This window comes from Rousettus aegyptiacus, unplaced genomic scaffold (assembly GCF_014176215.1).
Source record: "Rousettus aegyptiacus isolate mRouAeg1 unplaced genomic scaffold, mRouAeg1.p scaffold_m13_p_7, whole genome shotgun sequence".
Classification (NCBI taxonomy): domain Eukaryota; kingdom Metazoa; phylum Chordata; class Mammalia; order Chiroptera; family Pteropodidae; genus Rousettus; species Rousettus aegyptiacus.
In genome coordinates, this window is record NW_023416310.1 from 28574147 (window position 1) to 28592852 (window position 18706).

The 18706-nt window shown below is 55.7% G+C and overlaps 1 protein-coding gene across 3 annotated transcripts in view; it reads left to right on the plus strand.

Moving 5' to 3' along the window:
• The window catches only part of TTC7A (tetratricopeptide repeat domain 7A), a 111846-nt gene extending 94755 nt beyond the window's left edge, over positions 1–17091 (plus strand). The window contains exons 19-20 of one of the 3 annotated variants that reach the window (XM_016142185.2): positions 4200–4402; positions 15060–15434. In XM_016142185.2, the coding sequence (XP_015997671.2) occupies positions 4200–4402; positions 15060–15281 (425 nt within the window). In that variant the 3' untranslated portion in view covers positions 15282–15434. Of the gene's footprint in view, positions 1–4199; positions 4403–15059 lie in introns of all 3 variants that reach the window. The other 2 variants (XM_036225227.1, XM_036225226.1) reach the window with 2 other exon arrangements.
• The last annotated feature ends 1615 nt before the right edge of the window (positions 17092–18706 follow it).

The window sequence follows — 18706 nt, forward strand, 5'->3', positions numbered from 1 at the left end:
CTCCCACACAACAGATTCACACTGCCTGGGCACTGGTGCCCAGCTCTTTAGGTGGCCCTGCAGGTGGAAGCTGCTCCAGTTGTCAGCAATGCAGACTGGGGGTTGGAGCGGGGCAGCCAGGGCTGTGTCTGAAGATCATATTTGTTATAAAATTATGATCAAGGAGGAAACCATGTCCTACTCGTGGTCCCACATGCCTCTCTAAGTCTCATCTGTCTCATTCCTCCTCATTCCTTTTCTCATCTTCTACGCTCTCTTTTCCCAGCTTCCCCCCCCCGCCCTCTTGCCTTCTGTGCCTTCTTTCCATGTCCTGTCTTCCCTTCCTCCAGCTTTTTCTTCTTCCTGCCTCTCCGCCTGTCATTTCCTCCCCCCAGGATCCCGAGTTAGTAGGCAGAGTGCTCCTGGGACAGGAAGTCAGGAACCCAGGCCCACACAGCCTTGGCTCCCTTGTGGCTGAAGCAAATCGTGCCACTCTCTGGGTCCCAGCGGAGGAGGGTCTCAGGCCAACCCGAAAATCCCGTTAGACCCTTGGATTCTCTGTTATCCTCCCGGGCCTTCTCCCTTCTGTCCCCCGCCCCCACGCCCCAGTCTTCTCTCTCATTTCTCCCTTGTCCTCCTCTCACCCCTCCTTCTCCCTTATTTTGGGTGTCCATATGCCCTGAGGGTCTGCTCCGTGGGGAGAATGCTTATTTTCTTCATGGGGCAGTTTTGGTAACTCCCTGGGGCTGGCAAGGTAAGTTCTTTTTGGGCCCAAACTTAACTTCTCTCCTGTTCTGGGGGGCTTCTGCTCATTTAGCTGGGTGGCCCCCCTTCCTTTCTGAAGTCTCTCCAGAGTCTCTAAGAAGCACATCTCTCCCTAAAAGGCCTTAGGCGTGGCCCCGAGCCCTCCCTCACCCAGATCTTCACCTCAGGACCAGCCTGAGAGGAAGGCTCTCCCAGCAAAGAGGGTGTGCAAATAGCCCAAAAAGAGCCAATCTATTCCCCAGCTTTGGGGGTGGGGCCTGGGCCTTGGCAGGAATGGCAGGAAGACTGTGTCCAGCTCTGGGTGCATGGTTAGAGCAGGATGCCTCAGAAAAAAATAATAAAAGGGACTGTCGCAAAGCTCCAGGGAACAGATGTTTTCCATTTGGAGCCTGCTGAGAGAAAGTACAGAGGGGGGTGGGTAGGGAGAGATGGAGGGAAGAGGAAGAAAAGCCAAGACAGGCAAGAGAGGAGGTCAGGAGTCGACAGGGAGGCAGACGAGAGAAGTGGGAAGATCAGAGGCAGGGAAAGAGAGTAAAGGAACTGAGGGAATCGGAGAGGGGCCCCCTGACACTGAGGAGGCAGCAAGTCCTCTGTTTGCTGGGCTGATGACCACAACTATGAGATTCAAGGCAAATCCAGTAACAGTGAGTGCTCGCTCACCCAGCCCTGGCCCAGGGAGGCCGGGATGGGTGTGGGTGCCTTGGGGCCCTGGCAGCAAAGATCAGGGCAGTGGGTGGGCGTGGTGCCAGGTGTCCTGCTGTGGCTGAGGCTGGCTGTCTGGGGGATACCGTGTTTGGTAAAACAACTGCCCAGGGATGCACAGCCTAGGGAAAAGGGGTATGCTCCAGCCCCCAGACCTGTGGGCCTGTCTGCAAGGCAGCCAGGAGCCCGCAGGAGGCCCCGCTTCCCTGGCTCTGTTCTGTGTCATCTCTGGTTTCCTGCCTAACTAATAATGAAGTTCGGTGGAGCAAAGCAGCCCTATCTATTTTTCAGAGCGTGTTTTCTGGTGTATGGCCAGGCCGACAAGGCCCAGGGCCCCAAGAAAGGAGGGAGGTAGGATCCTGTAATTGAAATCTGTTGATGCGAAGGCACTGTGAGGAGTTCCCAAGGGGGGACCAGGGACGGCCTCCAGAGAGGAAGCTCAGGAGACAGGGCGGCAAGTTGTAAACAGCCTAATGAGCTGCGCCAGGACCAGGTGGGCAGGTGGGCCAGGCCTGGGGCGGGCCTGCTGCGGCAACATCTAGGGGACTGGAGAGCCTGGCCTCTGAGCTCGGCCCCTGGTGGTGGAGGAAGCCGCCATGGGGGCTGGTGCAGGAAGGCCTCCCCGACACACACCACACACTTCCTTCTACTTCTTCTCTCTCCTTTGTCTCCCTGGCTGCCAGAGGGAGCCCGGCCCTCCCGGCCACCACAGCCTCCCATCTCTCTGCTAGTCCAAGTGCCACTGAGTCTTCAGGCCTTGGCTCAAATGCCACCTCCCTCAGGAAGACGTCCCTGGCCGTACCAACTCAGCTGACCTGACCCCTTCTGAGTGCCAAAAGCACTCAAGAGCTGGCACTTGTCACTCCACTGCCCTGGGCCACTCCAGTGGTTGGGTGGCTCAGCCGTCCCACCTCCCCCCACCTCCGCTCTTTCTTCTCATGGGAGTGCCAGGAACACATGTGGCACTCACTAGTTGCACATTGGACACTCATTTCTGATGGCAGCCTGCTGACAGCCCCCGGCAGCAGCTCTGGAAGGGGACACAACAGAAGAGCAGAGTAGAGCTGAGGCTGAGAGAGCCGAACCCCTGACCCCTGGGCCAGCCTTTCCTGCAAAGCCCCAGGTTCAAAGCCTACCCTTCCGTGGCCTTACCTCCACGGCTTTCTGCCTTAAGAGTCTGCAGTTCAGGCTGTCTCAGGGGACAAGAGCCTACATTTCTCTCTGTCTTGTTATCATTAGAGCCTGGCCCCTCAGTTTTTAATTAATTCTCTGATTTTCCCAAATTCTCATCCCCACTAGAGAAAAAGAGTACCCTTGCTCAAAAAGCCTTCTGTAGCATTTCAGGATGTGGCAAGCTCTTTGATTATGCAATGAGCCTTAGGCAACATTCATGCTAAGCACCCCAAGTGCTGTGTGCTGTAGTCAAGCCTTAGGCCTCCTTCCTGCTTCTCGTTGGAACAGGAAGATGGGATGGCTGGACCCAGGCTTTTTACTTCTTTCTGGGAGCTTCCTTTGGGTGTCTGTTATCCATCCCACCCCAGGTCTCATGCAACCTCAGCTCTCAGTGTTTGCTGGAAACAGCTCTTGGCAAAGTCACAAGCCGGGCTCTGCTTGCCCTTCTGTGCTCCCATCTGTGCACGGGCACCAGCCCCAGGAGGGGCAGCCGAGCCTGGGACTGCCATGTGAGGAGGGCTGAGTGGGGCTGAGGCCAAGCCGCAACCCCAGCCAGCCACACTGCTTTGCTAAAAGGGCCTCCCGTGGGTGTGTACCTGTGCAGGAGGATTTGAAATGCGCATTTATCTGGACTGGCCCAGGATTGGAGAAACTGCCCCATTTTCCACTGATCTGAAATGAAGCAGGTTATGTGTATGTCCCCTGTTCTTGGTGCTACAGAAAGTCCTGGGCTTTGGAGGGAGGCCAGCAGCTGCTGGGGACCCAGCCCTGCCTTGCCCCTTCCCACTGAGGGATGAGAGTGAGGTCCTTCCTCTCTCAGTCTGGTTTTAGCATAGGGGTATGAGAGCACCCGCCTCCTTCTCCAACTTGTAAGGATTAAATGAGAGAACCTGCTTCATACCGTTGGGCCTGGGCCCACAGTCGGCTGTCAATCAGTGTAGCAGTTAGGTAGCTTTTACCAACACTCCTTGGTAGAGCCCCAGCTCTGTCCCTTCACAGATGCTCCCTGGGCTCCCTTATCATCGCCTGCCACCCCCGCCCTCAACGGGATCGCTAAGGTCTCCCCCGGGCTCTGTGCACACTCAGTCAGCCTCCACCCCCTATCTCCAGACACATAATGAGCGAAGGAGGTGAAGGGACACTGGGAAAAAGTCGGTTACCAGAGCAAACGTTATGCTCCGGGGGACACCACTCATGCTCCCGCTCCGGGCTCTAAAGTCCAATGGCCCAACAACGCACACCCTGGCTCCTGACTTACCCTCGCTGTGGCCTTAAGTGAGTCCCTTACCCTCTTCGTGCCCCAGTTCCCGCTTCCCTGAAGTGGGGTAATAAAAGTGCTTGCTCTGTAGGGTTTTGTGAGCATTAGCTGAGACTGTGTGGAGCACGTAACATGGCCCCTGACACGCAATGAACACTCAGAAACCTTCGCCTGGCATTACCCCCACACCCCAGAGCCATCGTGTCCCGTGCCGTGACTCGAGGGGATGGTTTCCATCACCTGAGACCAGTTCCCAGGGAGGGGGCCTCCGCCTCTGACTTTTCCACCACTCTCACCTCCCACCGTCCTTCTGGTTTCGCAGCTGAGCTGTTCATGGAGCAGAAGCACCTCAAGGAAGCAGGTTTCTGCATCCAGGAGGCAGCGGGCCTCTTCCCCACCTCGCACTCGGTACTCTACATGCGGGGCCGGCTGGCTGAGATGAAGGGCAGCTTGGAAGAGGCCAAGCAGCTGTACAAGGAGGCGCTCACAGTGAACCCCGACGGCGTGCGCATCATGCACAGCCTGGTGAGTCAGCCCCGCGCCCCAGCAAAAGGCCTCAGGGGCCTTCTACCCCATCACCCCTTCAATGCCGGCAGGTGCCTGCCTCGCTGCCACTATTCCCTGGTATCTGAGGGGGAGAGGGAGGCGGCTTCCTCCCTGCTCTGCTGGGAGAGACAAGGCTCCTTCTTGCAGAGGGGGCCATTCTCCTTCAATCAGAGCCTACCTGAGTTGATGAAAAAACTCTGGGAGGACTAGTTGATATCTTTTGTGACTGCCTTTTTGCTCTAAGTTTCTGAACATCAATCTAGCCCCAAAGGGCTTTCACTGTTACTAATCAGATCTTCACTCTGGAGACTCTAGATACCAAAATGCTCTTTTTTGTGGGGGGTCCCCAGGCTCTCCCTGATCACTGGGCTGCCTCCTCCATTTCAGAGGAGCTCCATGCCTCCTTGGCGGGATTCAGGGGGTGTCCTGGAGTGGGCTGTCAGGTCAGGCTGGACTAGAGCACACACTAGGCCTCCAAACCTAGAACATGGAGCTCAGGACTTGGGGACCCAGGGCTCAGTGACCTTTCTATTGAAAGGTCGGAGGCTGGGAGCTGGTGCTCTTGTCCCAACCTGGCCATTCTCTTCCTGGGTGATCGTGGGCAACTCAGCCACCTTCTTCAAACCTCGGTTTACTTACCTGTGCAGTGGGGAGTCTGCGGTCCAGGAAACATTTGTCAAACCCCTGTGCTGACAGATGGTAGAGCAGGCATACCCGTTTTTCCCTGCCTTCCTTAGCAGAGAGCAGGTATCAGGATAAATGCAGTGATCTGAAAGTGTACAGGCCTGCATAGGAACAGTGATTCTGAAGTATAATTTAGGAGCCCGCGGTTAGCGGATCGGCCTTCACCCGTCGTCAGGGTCCGGTTTCCACTCAGAAACCTTCGAGAGCTCTTTGAGGAGAACGGTCATGAGGGGATCACTGACATCTGCCACATGGTGAGCAGAGGCATCAGAACGACTCCAGATGGCTGCAGGGTTATCACTGCCTAAAGGGGTCTGATTTGTCCATGGGTAAAAACTACAGGGACTTAGCTTCGTGTCAGGGAAAATGGTGGAACTCTTAGAATAGTCCAAGCACAAACTCAGGAGTCATCTGATGAGGATGTTGCCAAGAGAATGGAAACATCGCATGGGGAGGATCTGGACCAGATCATCTCATAAGGGCCTTTCTAACCCCAAGGGTCCTTGAAAACAGATTGGAACAGGGATCTCCAGCTCAGCCGTTGTTCCCGCTGCCTTACTTCTTAAAGGCTTTCCAGCTTAGCCCCATGTGAGTGTTCCGTGTCAGGTGAAGGAAGCCCGCTCGGTGACATCACGCCCTGGCCCGTGTTCTCTTCCACATGGCTCCCAGTTGCCTTCCAGTCTGCTCAGCAAATGTTTGTTTTTTGCAAGGCACATCCTCCTTCCTCCCACAATTAAGACATTAGCTCCTCTGATAAATGCCTCCCCAGAGGTCACATCCAGAAACTTGATTAGGGAGGTGGGAGGGAGGATGTGGGCTATGTCATTAGGCCAGCAGCCAGGCAGAGACGTCTGCCTTCCACGGCTCTCACGGATCTGAGCCTGCCGTCCAGACCCTAGAACCCGACGAAATCCAATAACAAGCACAGTTTTGAAGTAACAGCGTGCCATTTTTCATTTATGCTTATTATTGTTTGTAGCTATTTTCCTGACATTGAAGCTGTTTCCAACGGTGGGTTTCCATGGTAACTAAAGAGCTGTCCAGAGTGGCTCCCTACAGATGTTTCTGAAATGGTCCCTTTTCTCTTCCGGGGGTGCCTTGCTGATGTGATGAAATTGGAGGAGTCGGAGGCAGGCCTGCCCACTGTTAAAGTTACAAGCAACCGGAGGGGCTGTCAGCTCCCGCGTGGGCAGCCCATCCCCTTTCCACAGGCTCTGTTCCTGCCAGCATCCCACACACATGCATACAGAGTAGCAAATTTCAATCCTGGGGAAGATTTACTAAGCACTCTTTTCCAAAAGACACGCGAACACGCAAACACTTGGTGTGTTGATCTCCAGCGGTCCCTAATCTAAGTGTCTTCCCTGTGCTCAGAACCAGGACAACTGGGACCTAATCCTGGCTCTGACCCTAATTAACGTGGGCGATTTAGAAAGAGACACCCTTAACTTCCCCACTCCTGACGTCTCCTTTTGTAAATGAGTGATAATCATCTCTAGACCAATGTTCTAATCAAATGAGGTGACGCGAGTGAAAGTGCTTCTGAAAGTCTGCAGTGCAGTGTCGGAGGAGGCAAGCACCGCGCATCCGCCACGCTCTGCATCCCTCACGCCTGACAGACGTTGCCCGTCAGTCACGGCCCTGCTCCCCACGGAGCGCGGACGTGACGTTGGACTCTTCTTCACCATGAGGGGCACTACTACCTGCCGGCCCCAGTCAGCTTGACAGTTTTATAAGGAACTCATCATAAAAATAGTAGAGAATGGGAGTGACGCAGAAGTCGTCTCAACCTTTGTAAACTCCAGAGGTAGATGCATCCGAGACTTATCCAGAGAAAGGAACGTGGAAGGGAACTGGCGTCCCTTTGTGGAGTCATTAACAAGGCAGGTTCCCAGGGAGGACATCCTGGCCCCACCACACCAGTGTGGCTTGTGAGTGCACTGGCCTCTGGTAGGTACAAGCGCCCCCTGAGAGCACAGCCCTCCACAGCCTGGCCCGTGGGAGCTCTGGGGCCCTCAGTGAGCTCTCTGAGGTAGTGTGTGAGTTCCATTCCCTGAGGCCTGGAGAGAGGAGGGTGGAGGTAGACTCAGTGAGCTGTGTGGGGGGCCAGGTTTGGGCCTACAGTCCTAAGATCAGAATCGTCAAACACCAGGAAACTAGCCTCTTAACCTCTCTCTGGCGCTATGTACGTGGGACAGGATATTTGGGGGCAGGTTGTAGAAGGCCTGTGGGAGTGGAAGGCTGTTGCTTTCAGGAGCCCCAGGGTTCAGGCATTTCTAAGAATATGAATTTTGGCCCAGTAGTGGGTTATCTACTGCCCCTTTCCTGGATGTGACGAGAGACATTTCCGTGAAGGCCTCCACCCTGGGCTCGGCTCAGGGATTTCCACCCAGATCAGGCAGGAAAGAGATACCTCCTTGGCAGAATACTGCCAAGGAAGTCTCCACTGTGCCCACAGCAGTGATCCAGAGGAGTCTGTGTCCTCAAGCCCTGGTCCTGTAGCTGCCACCTCTACTAGACTCAAGGAAGGCCAGGTTTGTTTTGGGAAAGTGCCAGGTGCAGATGGGGAAAAGTGTGCTCTCTGCAGATGGAAGTTCCCAGTGAAATCTTAGGAGCAGGTCTTGACAGTCTGCCAGCTCTCTCCCAACCTCCTGTCCAGGTAGCCAGAAGCCCCACTCACTCACAGGCTCAGCCAGAGAAGGATCCTCAGGCAGCCTATACTCGTTTCTCTGAGCCTGTCTCTGCCTAGCCCCTCCCATCCCTCTGCGCCCCCAAGGGAGCAGAGATGCCTGGGGATGGCAAGGAGCTCAGGTATGGTTGTTGGACTGGCTAAGTCACTGAAAGCCCCCACAAGAGGGGTTCCATTAATGGTAGGAAGATCACTAGCCCTGGCTACAGACTGACTTTCCGTCCCTGCCCTTTGCTTGGCTGAGCTGGTAGTATAGATGCTTTGATGCAGCCTGTCTCACCACAGAGAAAGCCTCAGCCATGAGTGGGCAGGTGCAGGTGCATTCCTGCCTCCTGCCTTTGTAGGTGGCACCCCGCCCTTCTCTCCCAGGACACACTCTACAGGGGGATGGTTTCCTGCTCTTCACTGGCCCCCAGCCCTGGTCATGCGCAATTCTTGGGAAAGAGCTCGAGGTTCCTGCTGCCCCATCTGCCCCCAGAATCCTTTCCTCCTCAGACACCCAGCAGCAGGGGGCGAATGTAGTGCATGTCTTTGGTTCCTGTGCTGTGATTCCTGGGGATGGAATTTCTGAAGCAATCCTGGTCGCTTGACGTGGCCTCGTCTCTCTCCGGAGGCCCCTGGACAGGTGGGAAGACAGTGTTTCTGTCATTGTTTCTCTCTGGCGAGAGCGTGGCCAGGAATTATTCTCCTGCAGTTGTTCCCTCCTGCTCCTAGTGTGAAGCTGCCGTCTCATTCTTTGTGTGGATTTGGAGGATCAAGGGCATGGCCATCAAGAGGGCCCTGGAGATTACTTTCCCTCACTGACTCAGTTTTCTCTTCTATCAGATGGGGATCATTCATAGCCTTGTGACCTCAAGGAGTAGTTTTAGGGCTCAGATGAATAAGACCTGTGAAAAGATAAGTTCATATTAGACATTTTTGTCACCATTTATGTGGAAGACTCTGTGGCAAGTGACCCGATCCCACCTTTGACCAGACCGCTTGACCTTGCTGCTATGGGGCGAGCATCTTCGGCACAAATTTCTTTGTGCTGCCAAGTGGCCCATGGCATCAGCAGGGTGCTGAAAGGTGGGGTCAGGGACCAGGGACTTCAGAGCTGCCTTTGGGATTGCCTCTAGGGCTGGTTGGCTGGGACAGTTTTTAAGCCCCAGTATCAAAGCTGGCTTGAGCCTAGAAGTTGGAACATAGCCTTCAAGTCTGACTGACCTGGCCTGGAGTCCTTTTTTGCCTATACTTGCTGTTTAACCTTGGCCAAGTTCCTCAGCCTCTTAGAAACTCAGTGTCTTTGTTGTAAAATGGGAGCCATGACGCCAAGCATCTAGGGCTCCTGTTAGAATTAGGTTAAACGACCCTATAAGTTAATGGTCCTGTAGTTGGGGTTACTTGTATCTTTCTCATTTAGAAGCGAGTCTCCCGGTCAAGGGTCAGATGCTCTTGGTTTGCAGAGGGAAGTGGAAGCCAAGAGCTAAGTCCCAGAGACTCGTTGCAGCAAAGCAGCTTAGTCCTCACTGAGCCCACCAGCTGACTCTGCCCAGGGCATAGATGTGCAGGACATGGGTTCCAGCTGCCCTGTGGCTGGGACAAGGTCCAGCTGATGTTAGCTGAAAGCCAGGGCAGCCTATTCAGTTAGCGAGAGTCCGAGCTGAGGGATGAGGGGCATTTGAGACCTGGTTTTTTAGTCTTGCATGTTGGCTGAGACTCTTCAGCTAAAGAGGCATTCTGGGGCCCTGAGGCTGTGGGAGAGGAGCAGGGGAGGGGAGGCCCTGCTCAGCCCTGCCCTCTGGCCCATAGTCATACCAGCTGGTTCAGCCTCTGCTCCCCAACTCTAAGAAAGAAAGGCATCCTGAGCAGCTGAGAAGTGAAACTCAGTGCTGAGCCTTCTGGAAGTTCCCTGACTCTGAATGAGGCTGCAGTATACAGAACAGTAGGATCTCTGGTTCCTTGGGACCCAGGATGCCCCATCTACCCTAGGGCCGCCCTTCTCATCAGCGTCATGAGCAGTGGCAGGTAGCTCAGAGGGTCCAGGCAGCCTGAGGCAATGGGAGGACCCAGAAGTACTGCACTCTGCTCTGCGTTCTCCACGCACTCGCTTAGCCCCTCGTCCGTGGAGTCTGTCTGCCCTACCAGCCCCAGTAAACGGAGAAAATTGCCTTTGTTTAACAGAAAAGTCCAATAGGAGGATTGTTGGTCGTTTAACCTCCTAGAGAGGTGATTGATTTTATTGTGAGTTCTGTCTTCCCCTTCCCTCCCCGGTGCCGCCTGAGGTCTGCTGTAGTCCCTGATGGAAAACTGGAGGAGGAGGGGGAAGAGAGAGTTCTGAGGGTTCACTGTGTGGAGAGTTGGGGGTACAAGGCCATGTTTCCCCATCACTGGCCTCACTGGTATTTGGAGGCCCCTGCCTTCCCCACCTCACCCTCGGCCCAGGCTCAGAGACCCTCCAGAAGAGGAGGACGGTTCCCCAGGCTCTGGCTCAGGATTTTGGAAAGCCTTAGCCTGGTGCGTGGGCTCCTCAAGTCCCTGCCAACCCCGACGAGGAAGTGGAAAGGAAGCTTTCTGTCAGCCTGTCACTGATTCAGATCAGAACGTTAGTTAAGCACTGATGGCTTAGTTTAGCCCCAGAATCAATGGTCTGAAAGACTCACTGTGTCTGGAGGGTGCACAGCAGGGTCCTGCCCTTTCCTCCTTGTCCATAGGCCGGCACCATCCACCCCCACCCACACAGGCCACACCACCCTCTGAGGCTCGATCTCCTGGTCTAAGAGGGGGACTTCTGCAATGGGCCCCCTAACTTAATCCTGAGGGCCTGGCCATGTCCAGGGTGGGCTAAGCCCCCCTAGCCAGCCCAGAATCTGAAACCAGCCCAGAAAACAGGAGGAGGAAAGGCTACGCCCCCTGCCTGGAGGTGGGTCTGGCAGAGGAGCCCCCAGGGTATGACTTGTCCTCTTGTCAGGTCAGTGTTTATCCGGGAGCCTGGTCTGGGGACCCCTGAGGACAGACACCCATCCCAGAGGAGAGGCTGCTCTTCCACATCTCCCTTCTGGAGGCCCCAGGAGGAGGAAGGCATAGGCGTGGGTGCTGCCGCACGAGGAGCACAGCCCTGTCCCCGCTGCCCCAGAAGGCCCCCACCTGGGCTGGGCTCTGAGCGAGTGCGGGTGCTCCCTCATCAGAGGCCTCTTCCTATGAGTCTGAGGGCGCTCTGAGGACACTGGTCAGCCAGGCATTGGGTGGGGTCTAGGAGGATTTGTGTCCCTTCTCCCAGCAGGGAAGTAGGACCAGCCTGTGGCTGTGGGGCCACCCCGGCTCCATGATGGATGTAGTGATGTCTGGGCTGGGTTCTCAGCCTGAAGAGACACCTCATTCCCAGTCTGGTTGGACAGGTTGAAGCTGACACACCTGGGAGAATCCAACATGCCGGAATGTGGGCCTCCCTCAAGGGCGTGTCAGCACCCCAGGATGGATGAAGGGAGGGAGCCTTGCTGTGGAGCAGCCTCAGAGGTGCCCCGCCCCCAGGCTCCTCTCTGCAGCCTCAGGTCCCCAAGCAGGAGGCTCCAGGGACCAGGAGGCTCCAGCAGCCTCCAGCTGATTCCCGGCTTCCCAGCTGGAAAGGCTGACAGAATCCCAGGAATGTGCCTTGAGCTCAGAAAGAAAATTCCCAAAATAACTTCTATAAATACTTGAGGGTAGGGGTGGGTCAGAACGCTCAGCTCTCAGCCTGGCCTGCAGCTGGCCTAGCACTAGGGGCTAACTTCCCAGGGCAGGCATCCCCCTAAAAGAGGAAGAAGGCGCTCACAGCCAGGACTTTCCTGCTGCCCTTCCCCTCTAGGGGACAGTGCAGGCACTGAATTAACAAGGTGAGATGGCGTGCAGTGGCAGTTGTGAAAAATAAGACAGGATCTTTCATCCCCATCCCAGGCTGCAGCCCCTGACCCCACCACATACCTCCATAGAAAACCTGGGCTCGTAAAAGGGAGTGTCACCCTCAGAGGGCCCCTCAGGCTGCCTGTCTCTGTAGCCATGAGCAGACCACTAAGCATGCCTAAGTGCCTCTGGTGTACCTGGCTCTGAGCCCAGACCCTCCCACCGGAGTTCTGTTGAGCTGCTGTCCTGTGAGGGATGGCCAAGTAGGAAGGAGCCAGGGACCTGTCCCTCTCAGCCTAGGGAGGGGCAGGGCAGGGATCCTATAGGTCAACCCACAGTAATGGAGCATGATGTTAAGGTGATGGTGTGGGCAGGAGGGACTGCTGTCGTCTGGGAAGGCCTGAGACCCAGGAAGGGAAGGAGGAAGGAACAGATGAAGCCGGGAATTTCTGGGATTTCCCCCAAAGCCCGCCTCTCTGTGAGTGGCTGTGATTAACCCTGGCGCCGCTCATAGGCACAGCGCTCCTCACCGTACACAGCTTGCACCGCACTTTCTGATCCCTGTGCGTGGGCGGCACAGCTCTGGCCTCTCCCAGGTGAGGGTCACTCAGCAGGTCTGGTTTTTCTGGGCTCAGGCTAGGGAGGAGTCAGCAGGGACATTTGGATGGAATTGTGTTCCAACCATCTCCCTGGGGACCAGTTCTCTGGGCAGCTGGGGGTCAGGGTGCCAAAAGGGTGACTGCAGGCCCTCAGCAGTGCTGGGCTGGGGGCAGAGCAGGTGAGACCTTGAGTCTTCCTGGGGCACGCCCTTCCCAGTTGTTAGGCAGCAAACAGCTCCGAGTTGCTACCAAACATGAACGGGCTGGTGTCTTCGGCAGGTGGCCGCAGATCCTGTTACAGGCCCTGGGCCTCTGGGCCCCAGCCTGACCCCAGCCCGGTGTCTCCTTTCAGGCTCTAAGGTCAGCACCCCAGGGTGGGAGGGACACGATCCAACCCCAGCCCTGCCCACAGTCTTCCCCGACAGAGAGCCCTGTCCGCTAGAGCAATCAGTTCTTCCACCCACTCCTTGCCCCGCTCCCGGGACCCTCTGCTCATCCTGGGGACACTTCCATTTGCTATCTGCACACCACGTGCCCTGCTACCAATTTCAAATTCATCATTGTAGAATCCTCATGATAGTCTTCAAGGAAGGACTCCTCTGTTCTCTGGTTTACAGATGAGGAAACCTCAGCTCAGAGAAAATGGGCCACTTGCCCAGGGTCACTGCACTTGTCAGTGGCAGAGCTGGGATTCTGGTGGCTGTGGAGCCCTGGGCTTGTCCTCTGCACAGAGCATGCAGAGGGGCCTACTGCAAACCCTCCATAGTGAGAATAACACATATGCACGTGCTCATGCATGTGTGCACACACATGCATGCACTCCCTGTTCAGCCCGCAGACATCTGGCCCCTTCCCAAACACCCACATGCTTCTTGAGATCAGAGGTTTTCCAACACGTTTTTTGATGGAGTCCTCTTCAGACAAAGACTCATGAGATAGCTCAATATAGAAATCTCTGTGTGTAAAAGTGCTGCGGCCCCACCCCCTCTCTGGGAGGTCCTTTCCCATCTGTCCTTTATCGCTCCCCCATGGGCAGCTCTCACAAGGCTCAAACCTTCCATTTTTGGTGCTTAATTTTGGTGTTTGGAGGCCCGTCGTCTCGCCTTCCTTCCCTCCTCCTTGTTGGCCCTGTTCCATCGTGAGCTGCTCAGGGTCCAGCTCCCAGGCCCTGTGGGCAGAATGGCTTGGCCTGGAGCCCTGCTGGCCAGACTGGGCACGGCCCTCTGGTGCAGGGCAGCCCTGAGTCAGCACCGCTCCCATCTGGCCAGAGCGGGGGCCCTGCCTCAGGCTCCACCCAGCCACAGCTCCCCCTGTCCTCCCTCGTCCTCTGCCCCATACCCCTGGTTCCCTGCAGATGGCTTCACCCTGGGTTGAAGAGACAGCTCCCTCTTTCTCACCCACCCCTTGGCCACAGGACCACCAGCCAGTACCTCCAGAGAGAGAGAGGCTTTCCCTAGGGCTTCCTGAGCACCGTCTTTCCCTCTTGCCTAATTGGTCATGTTCCAGGCTCTTGGAGGACTTTATGAAATCAGGCATGTGCATCTTCCCCAGTGTGTCTCCATAGCAACGGAGGGCCTAACTCGGGAGTGCGGTGAGGAGGAAAATGTTCCAGCTAAAAATGTACATGGCCATCAGTGGGCGGGCACCCAAGAGGGGGCTCCCGGCGCATAGAAGGCAGCCTCCCACTGCCGCCCAGCCCCTGCCTGTCCAGGGAGTCAGGGTTGTTCATGCTTTACCTCATATATCTTTGAAGAGGAGGACCTTCCTGGGCTGCCATCCCATGCCACCTTTGAGGGCTGGAACACAGATCAGTGGGTGGTATGGTGCAAAGCAGCCTTTCTGAAACCGGAGGCCAGCACCCTATCCGCCTACCTCCCCACTCCCTTCCCAGTGTGAGTGGAAGTGGATGTAGAGGGGCAGGGTGCCACTTTCACTTCCTAACCCCTTTTTGTGACAATTCCTTTTACTTCCTATATCTCTCTGGCAATGGGGTTGTTGGAGCCAAATATGAGGCGAAGCTCCTGGCCACCCTGTCCCAGAGTCCCCCTCTTACCCAGCATCTGTCCCTTGTCCTCAATCATCTGACTATCTTCCTGGGACCCTTACTTGCCAGGCCAGGCTGGGATGGGTGTTAGGTCCCAGAACCCAGGTGTCCCCAGGAAGACCAGCTGCCGATGCCGGCAAAGGAGCTGCCCCTGCCCATCCACAAGCTAGAGGTTCTCCCCGCAGTTACAGCACTGAGCCTGCAGCATATATTCATTCCTCGGTCTCACAGCATCCCTGGGGAGATGCTGCTCAGCAGTGCAGCAGCAAGGCTGGGAGCGACAGACCCACTGACAGACTCACACAGGCCAGGTGCTGTTCGAGTGCTTTACATAGACTGACTCGTGTAAACTTCACAGCTCTCGAGGCAGCTACTGTGGTCTTTCCTATTTATAGATGAAGAAACTGAGGGCCAGAGAGGTGTGACTTGCCCAGGATCACCCAGCTGATTCTGGGGAGACTCAAAGCCAGGTCTGCTGACTTGAAAGCCCATCCCTTGGGGCCAGAGGTGGGACACAGCTCCCACAGTGGGTATCTTGGAGGCTGGACCTGAAGCAGGTTTGGGGTGGGGACAGGTAAGATTTGCATTAGTCAAGGGCACAGTCACTTAACCATACCCAAGTCTGAGACACCAAACCTGGGGCCCTCTCTGGCTGGTGGCCGGCGGCCATGCTGCTTCCTGCTCCTTGCCCCAATGGCCAGGATGCCCCTGCTCTAGAGCATCCTCACTGATCATCCTCTCCACCCTGTGCTTGCTCCTCAGGGTCTGATGCTGAGTCGGCTGGGCCACAAGAGCCTTGCGCAGAAGGTGCTGAGGGATGCCGTGGAGAGGCGGAGCACCTGCCATGAGGCCTGGCAGGGCCTAGGCGAGGTGCTGCAAGCCCACGGCCAGAGCGAGGCCGCTGTCGAATGCTTCCTCACCGCCCTCGAGCTGGAGTCCAGCAGCCCAGTGCTGCCCTTCTCCATCATCCCCAGAGAGCTCTGACACTGCCCTGCAGCAGCATTGACGGAGGGGGCTGCCCTGCGGGGTTTCAGGGGAGCAGGCAGGCAACAGGGAGCATGGGTCAGGGGAGGTACGGGGCCTCAGGGAAATACACCTCTAGGGAACACTTCTGCAGTCTGCAGCCCTAGCTCACCTCGCCTCCCCCACCCCACCCCTGCCTTCCTTCCAGGGCCAGCTGAGCCTGGGAGCTGCTCATCTGGGTCTGGGTGGACCAGATTTGCATCAAAAGCAAATTCCTTGTTCCTTGGGACTCAGACATTGTGGCATTCATGAGCAAGGAAGTAGCTGGAAGGCCACATCAACATGGGGGCCACTCCCCAGAGTACCTGTGCGGTTTGGATAGCTCCCTTCACTCATCTACAAAGCCCTGTATTACACCCCCACCCTCTCTCAACATCCCTGCCCCTGGATTTCGGACTTTGCACAAGCTCTAGTCTTGAATGTCAGCTCTCTGCTCTCCAGCACCAAAGATGAACCCCACGAGCTGCCTTCTGGACTGGCCAAAGCATTTTCCTGGGTTCTTCCCTCAGCGCCTCGGTAGACAGTCAGTCCGCTTGAACCCTAAATGACTTAGAGTCATGGTGACTGGACCTGCTCCCCGAGAGCCTCACAGCTGCACTTCACCCCACTCATGCCTCCGTGCCTTAGGAAGCCCCACGGCCCTCATCCCACAACCCGTCTCGGGACAGGGTTTGGGATCACTCTCAGGTCTTCCCTAGGGCAGTCACAGCTTGAAGAATCCACTGGCAAGTGGGAAGAGGATGGACCTCTGGGTTCATTTCCCAGACTTTAAATTAGTGGATGATGCGCTTCTCATGTTTCCCTATCTTTGCCTGACAAGGCCCTTTGGCCTTCACTGTGCTCTTCTTCCTCTGCTGCCAAGTGCCTTTAAAGCCTCTGATGTCTGACCAGGGTCATGGAGCACTGGTCTTAACTGACCTTCCATTTTTGCCCACCTCCATCTCCCTGAAAATGCCCCAAACAAGGCAGCCTCTTTAGGCCCTCAGCCATGGCCCCAAGATGGGCCTCAGGATACAAACATGGCTGCTGGACCCAACCCCTTTCAATACCTGAGAAATCATTCCTTCAAGCCTTCCCTTTTGGGGCAATGAGTACAATGCAGATCACGCTAGGGGTTATAATGTGGAGGTAGACAGTCCCTAGGACAGTACCCAGTTTATGGCACCACCCACAGCCCATTTTTACCTCAGGCTTTCTTAGGTAACCCAAGCCCCGCCCTGGCCATTTGGTTCCTCCTGCCTGGTACCAAATGACTATGGTTGGAGACCTGAGAAGGAGACAGAGCCTGGCACCTCCTGACTGGTTGGTTAGGCCTCTGTGTGCATAATACCCTTGCCTGCAGGGGTCCTGGGTGCTCGTGGGTGGTGTCTTCCCTGCTGCTCCCCTAGCCTGCTGCATGATGCTCTTGGAATTTTCCCCGGGATGTCGGCCCCCCACAGGCCTGTCAGGGAATTCCTTTTTTATCAGCACTTTTGGGTTTTAGTTTTAAAGCTCCATCAGGTACATCTCTTATTTTAAGGTGTGTGGAAAGGGCTGCCCTGGTTTGTCATTACCCAGTCTCTGTTGGAGACCCACCCTCCTCGCTGCACTGGCTCAGCACTGCACCCCCAGGTGCTTCCTAGGGAGAGCCTGAGGCCCTGGCCTCCCACCGGGTGAGCAGTGCTGCGAAGAACACCAGATCTTTCGCCTCTTGGTTGAAGGATCTCTATGTGTGTATGTGTGTGTATAAATATATATATATATATATATTATATATATATATATATAAAATAGAGATCTATTTTTATTCCAGAATTCTGTTTGGAAAAAAATAAACAAGAAAAAGCAAATGTCATTGATTTGCCTTGGAATGCCCAAAGAAGTTGGTATTCAGTTCTTGGTACTAGAAAAGACACCAAATGCATTTTGAGTGGTAGTGTGACCTCAGAGGAGGCCTCAGCGGACTGGGCCAAGCTGCTGACAGTTCACAGGTTGCATAAAGAGACTCTTGAAGGGGAAGCCGGTTTCTCTGAGGCAGTGTGTTCATTCAATGCACAGCTTGCCCCAGGACAGGCCTTGGTGGGCCCTGGAGAGGAGAGGGGATTGCAGGAGAAGAATGGCCCAAGGCATTGCAAAGGCTAGAGCCTGCATCCCGTGCAGAGGAGGAAGGAGGGGAAGGAGGGACCCGCTGAGACTGATGTGAGCCCAGTGAGAGCGGGTGAGCACAGGCGGGCTTTGAGGTCAGGCAGCAGCCTGGAGGTCTGGAGGTGGGGGAGGAGGCAGCAGGGCCCAGGCTGGGCCAGCGAGTGCGGCTCTCATTCTGGCCTGCCACCTGTCCCTTCGGTGGGTCTGAGCCCCCTGCTGCCTCTAGGGCCCAGCCGGGAGAAGCCAGGGCTGGACTTGCCACCTGAATGGGAGGAACTGTTCCAGGGGCACTGCCAGTGGAGCCCCTGCCAGCACCTGGGGGAGAAGCACCAGGGAGGGGTGTGCGGTGAGGATCCAGGCCACATCCGGATCAGCCACCTACGCCAAGAAGTCCATGCCAATACACTCCTGATACATGCTGTGCCGCACACCCACATACTACATACATTATAAAGTGGGCACTAAAATGTTAAAGGATGACATAAACTTATGCAGAAGCTCTATTTTCTTTGTCTGCCCCAAGGGATCATCTGGCATGCCCCCAAGCCTGCACCCACCCACTTTGAAGACAGCTGCCCTTGAGGCTGCCCCCAGAGCTCAGGGCTGGCCTGGACTGAGCTTCCTGCTCCTGTGGCCTTGCTGCAGCCTGGCTGCACCGCCCCCCCCCTCACCCCCCTCCCCATTCTATTCTCTGGTTTTGCTGTCCCAGCAATGAAGGGTCTTTCTTGGAGCCCTTGGGTACCCAGCTTCTATTTCTCTGTGATGCTTTCTTTTAAGGAAACACATTCACAGTTCTTAGTGATTTAATAATTAGTATCAGGTTACTTGTCACATACCCTCACCCCCAGTTCTTGGCCCTCTAGGGTGAGAATTAAAGGCCATAGGTGGTGTTCCATTATCTGCCAGCCTGGGAGAAAGTTCTAGAAGTCTTGTCCTGCAAGGAAGAAAATGGAGGGAGGGAGGAGGTCCTTCCTGTTCTATATGAAGGCTTTGCCAAGCTGACCTCATGTTGGTCAGATGTTGGAAAGTCAGGCAGGCGTGGGAACATTTCCTCACCCCCAGTTCCCAGTTTGCAGACCCCTCGTTCACATATCGACCCTCACTGGAGGAAGAGGGAGCCAGCCCCCTGTCCAACCCATTGTGCCAGAACAAGGGCTGGCATCTGGAGACGACTCGAGTTGCACGGTCACCCCCTGCACCTCCAGCCTACCCGCCACTCCAGGACACAGCATTTCTGTATTAATAGTGTTTATCCACAGGCA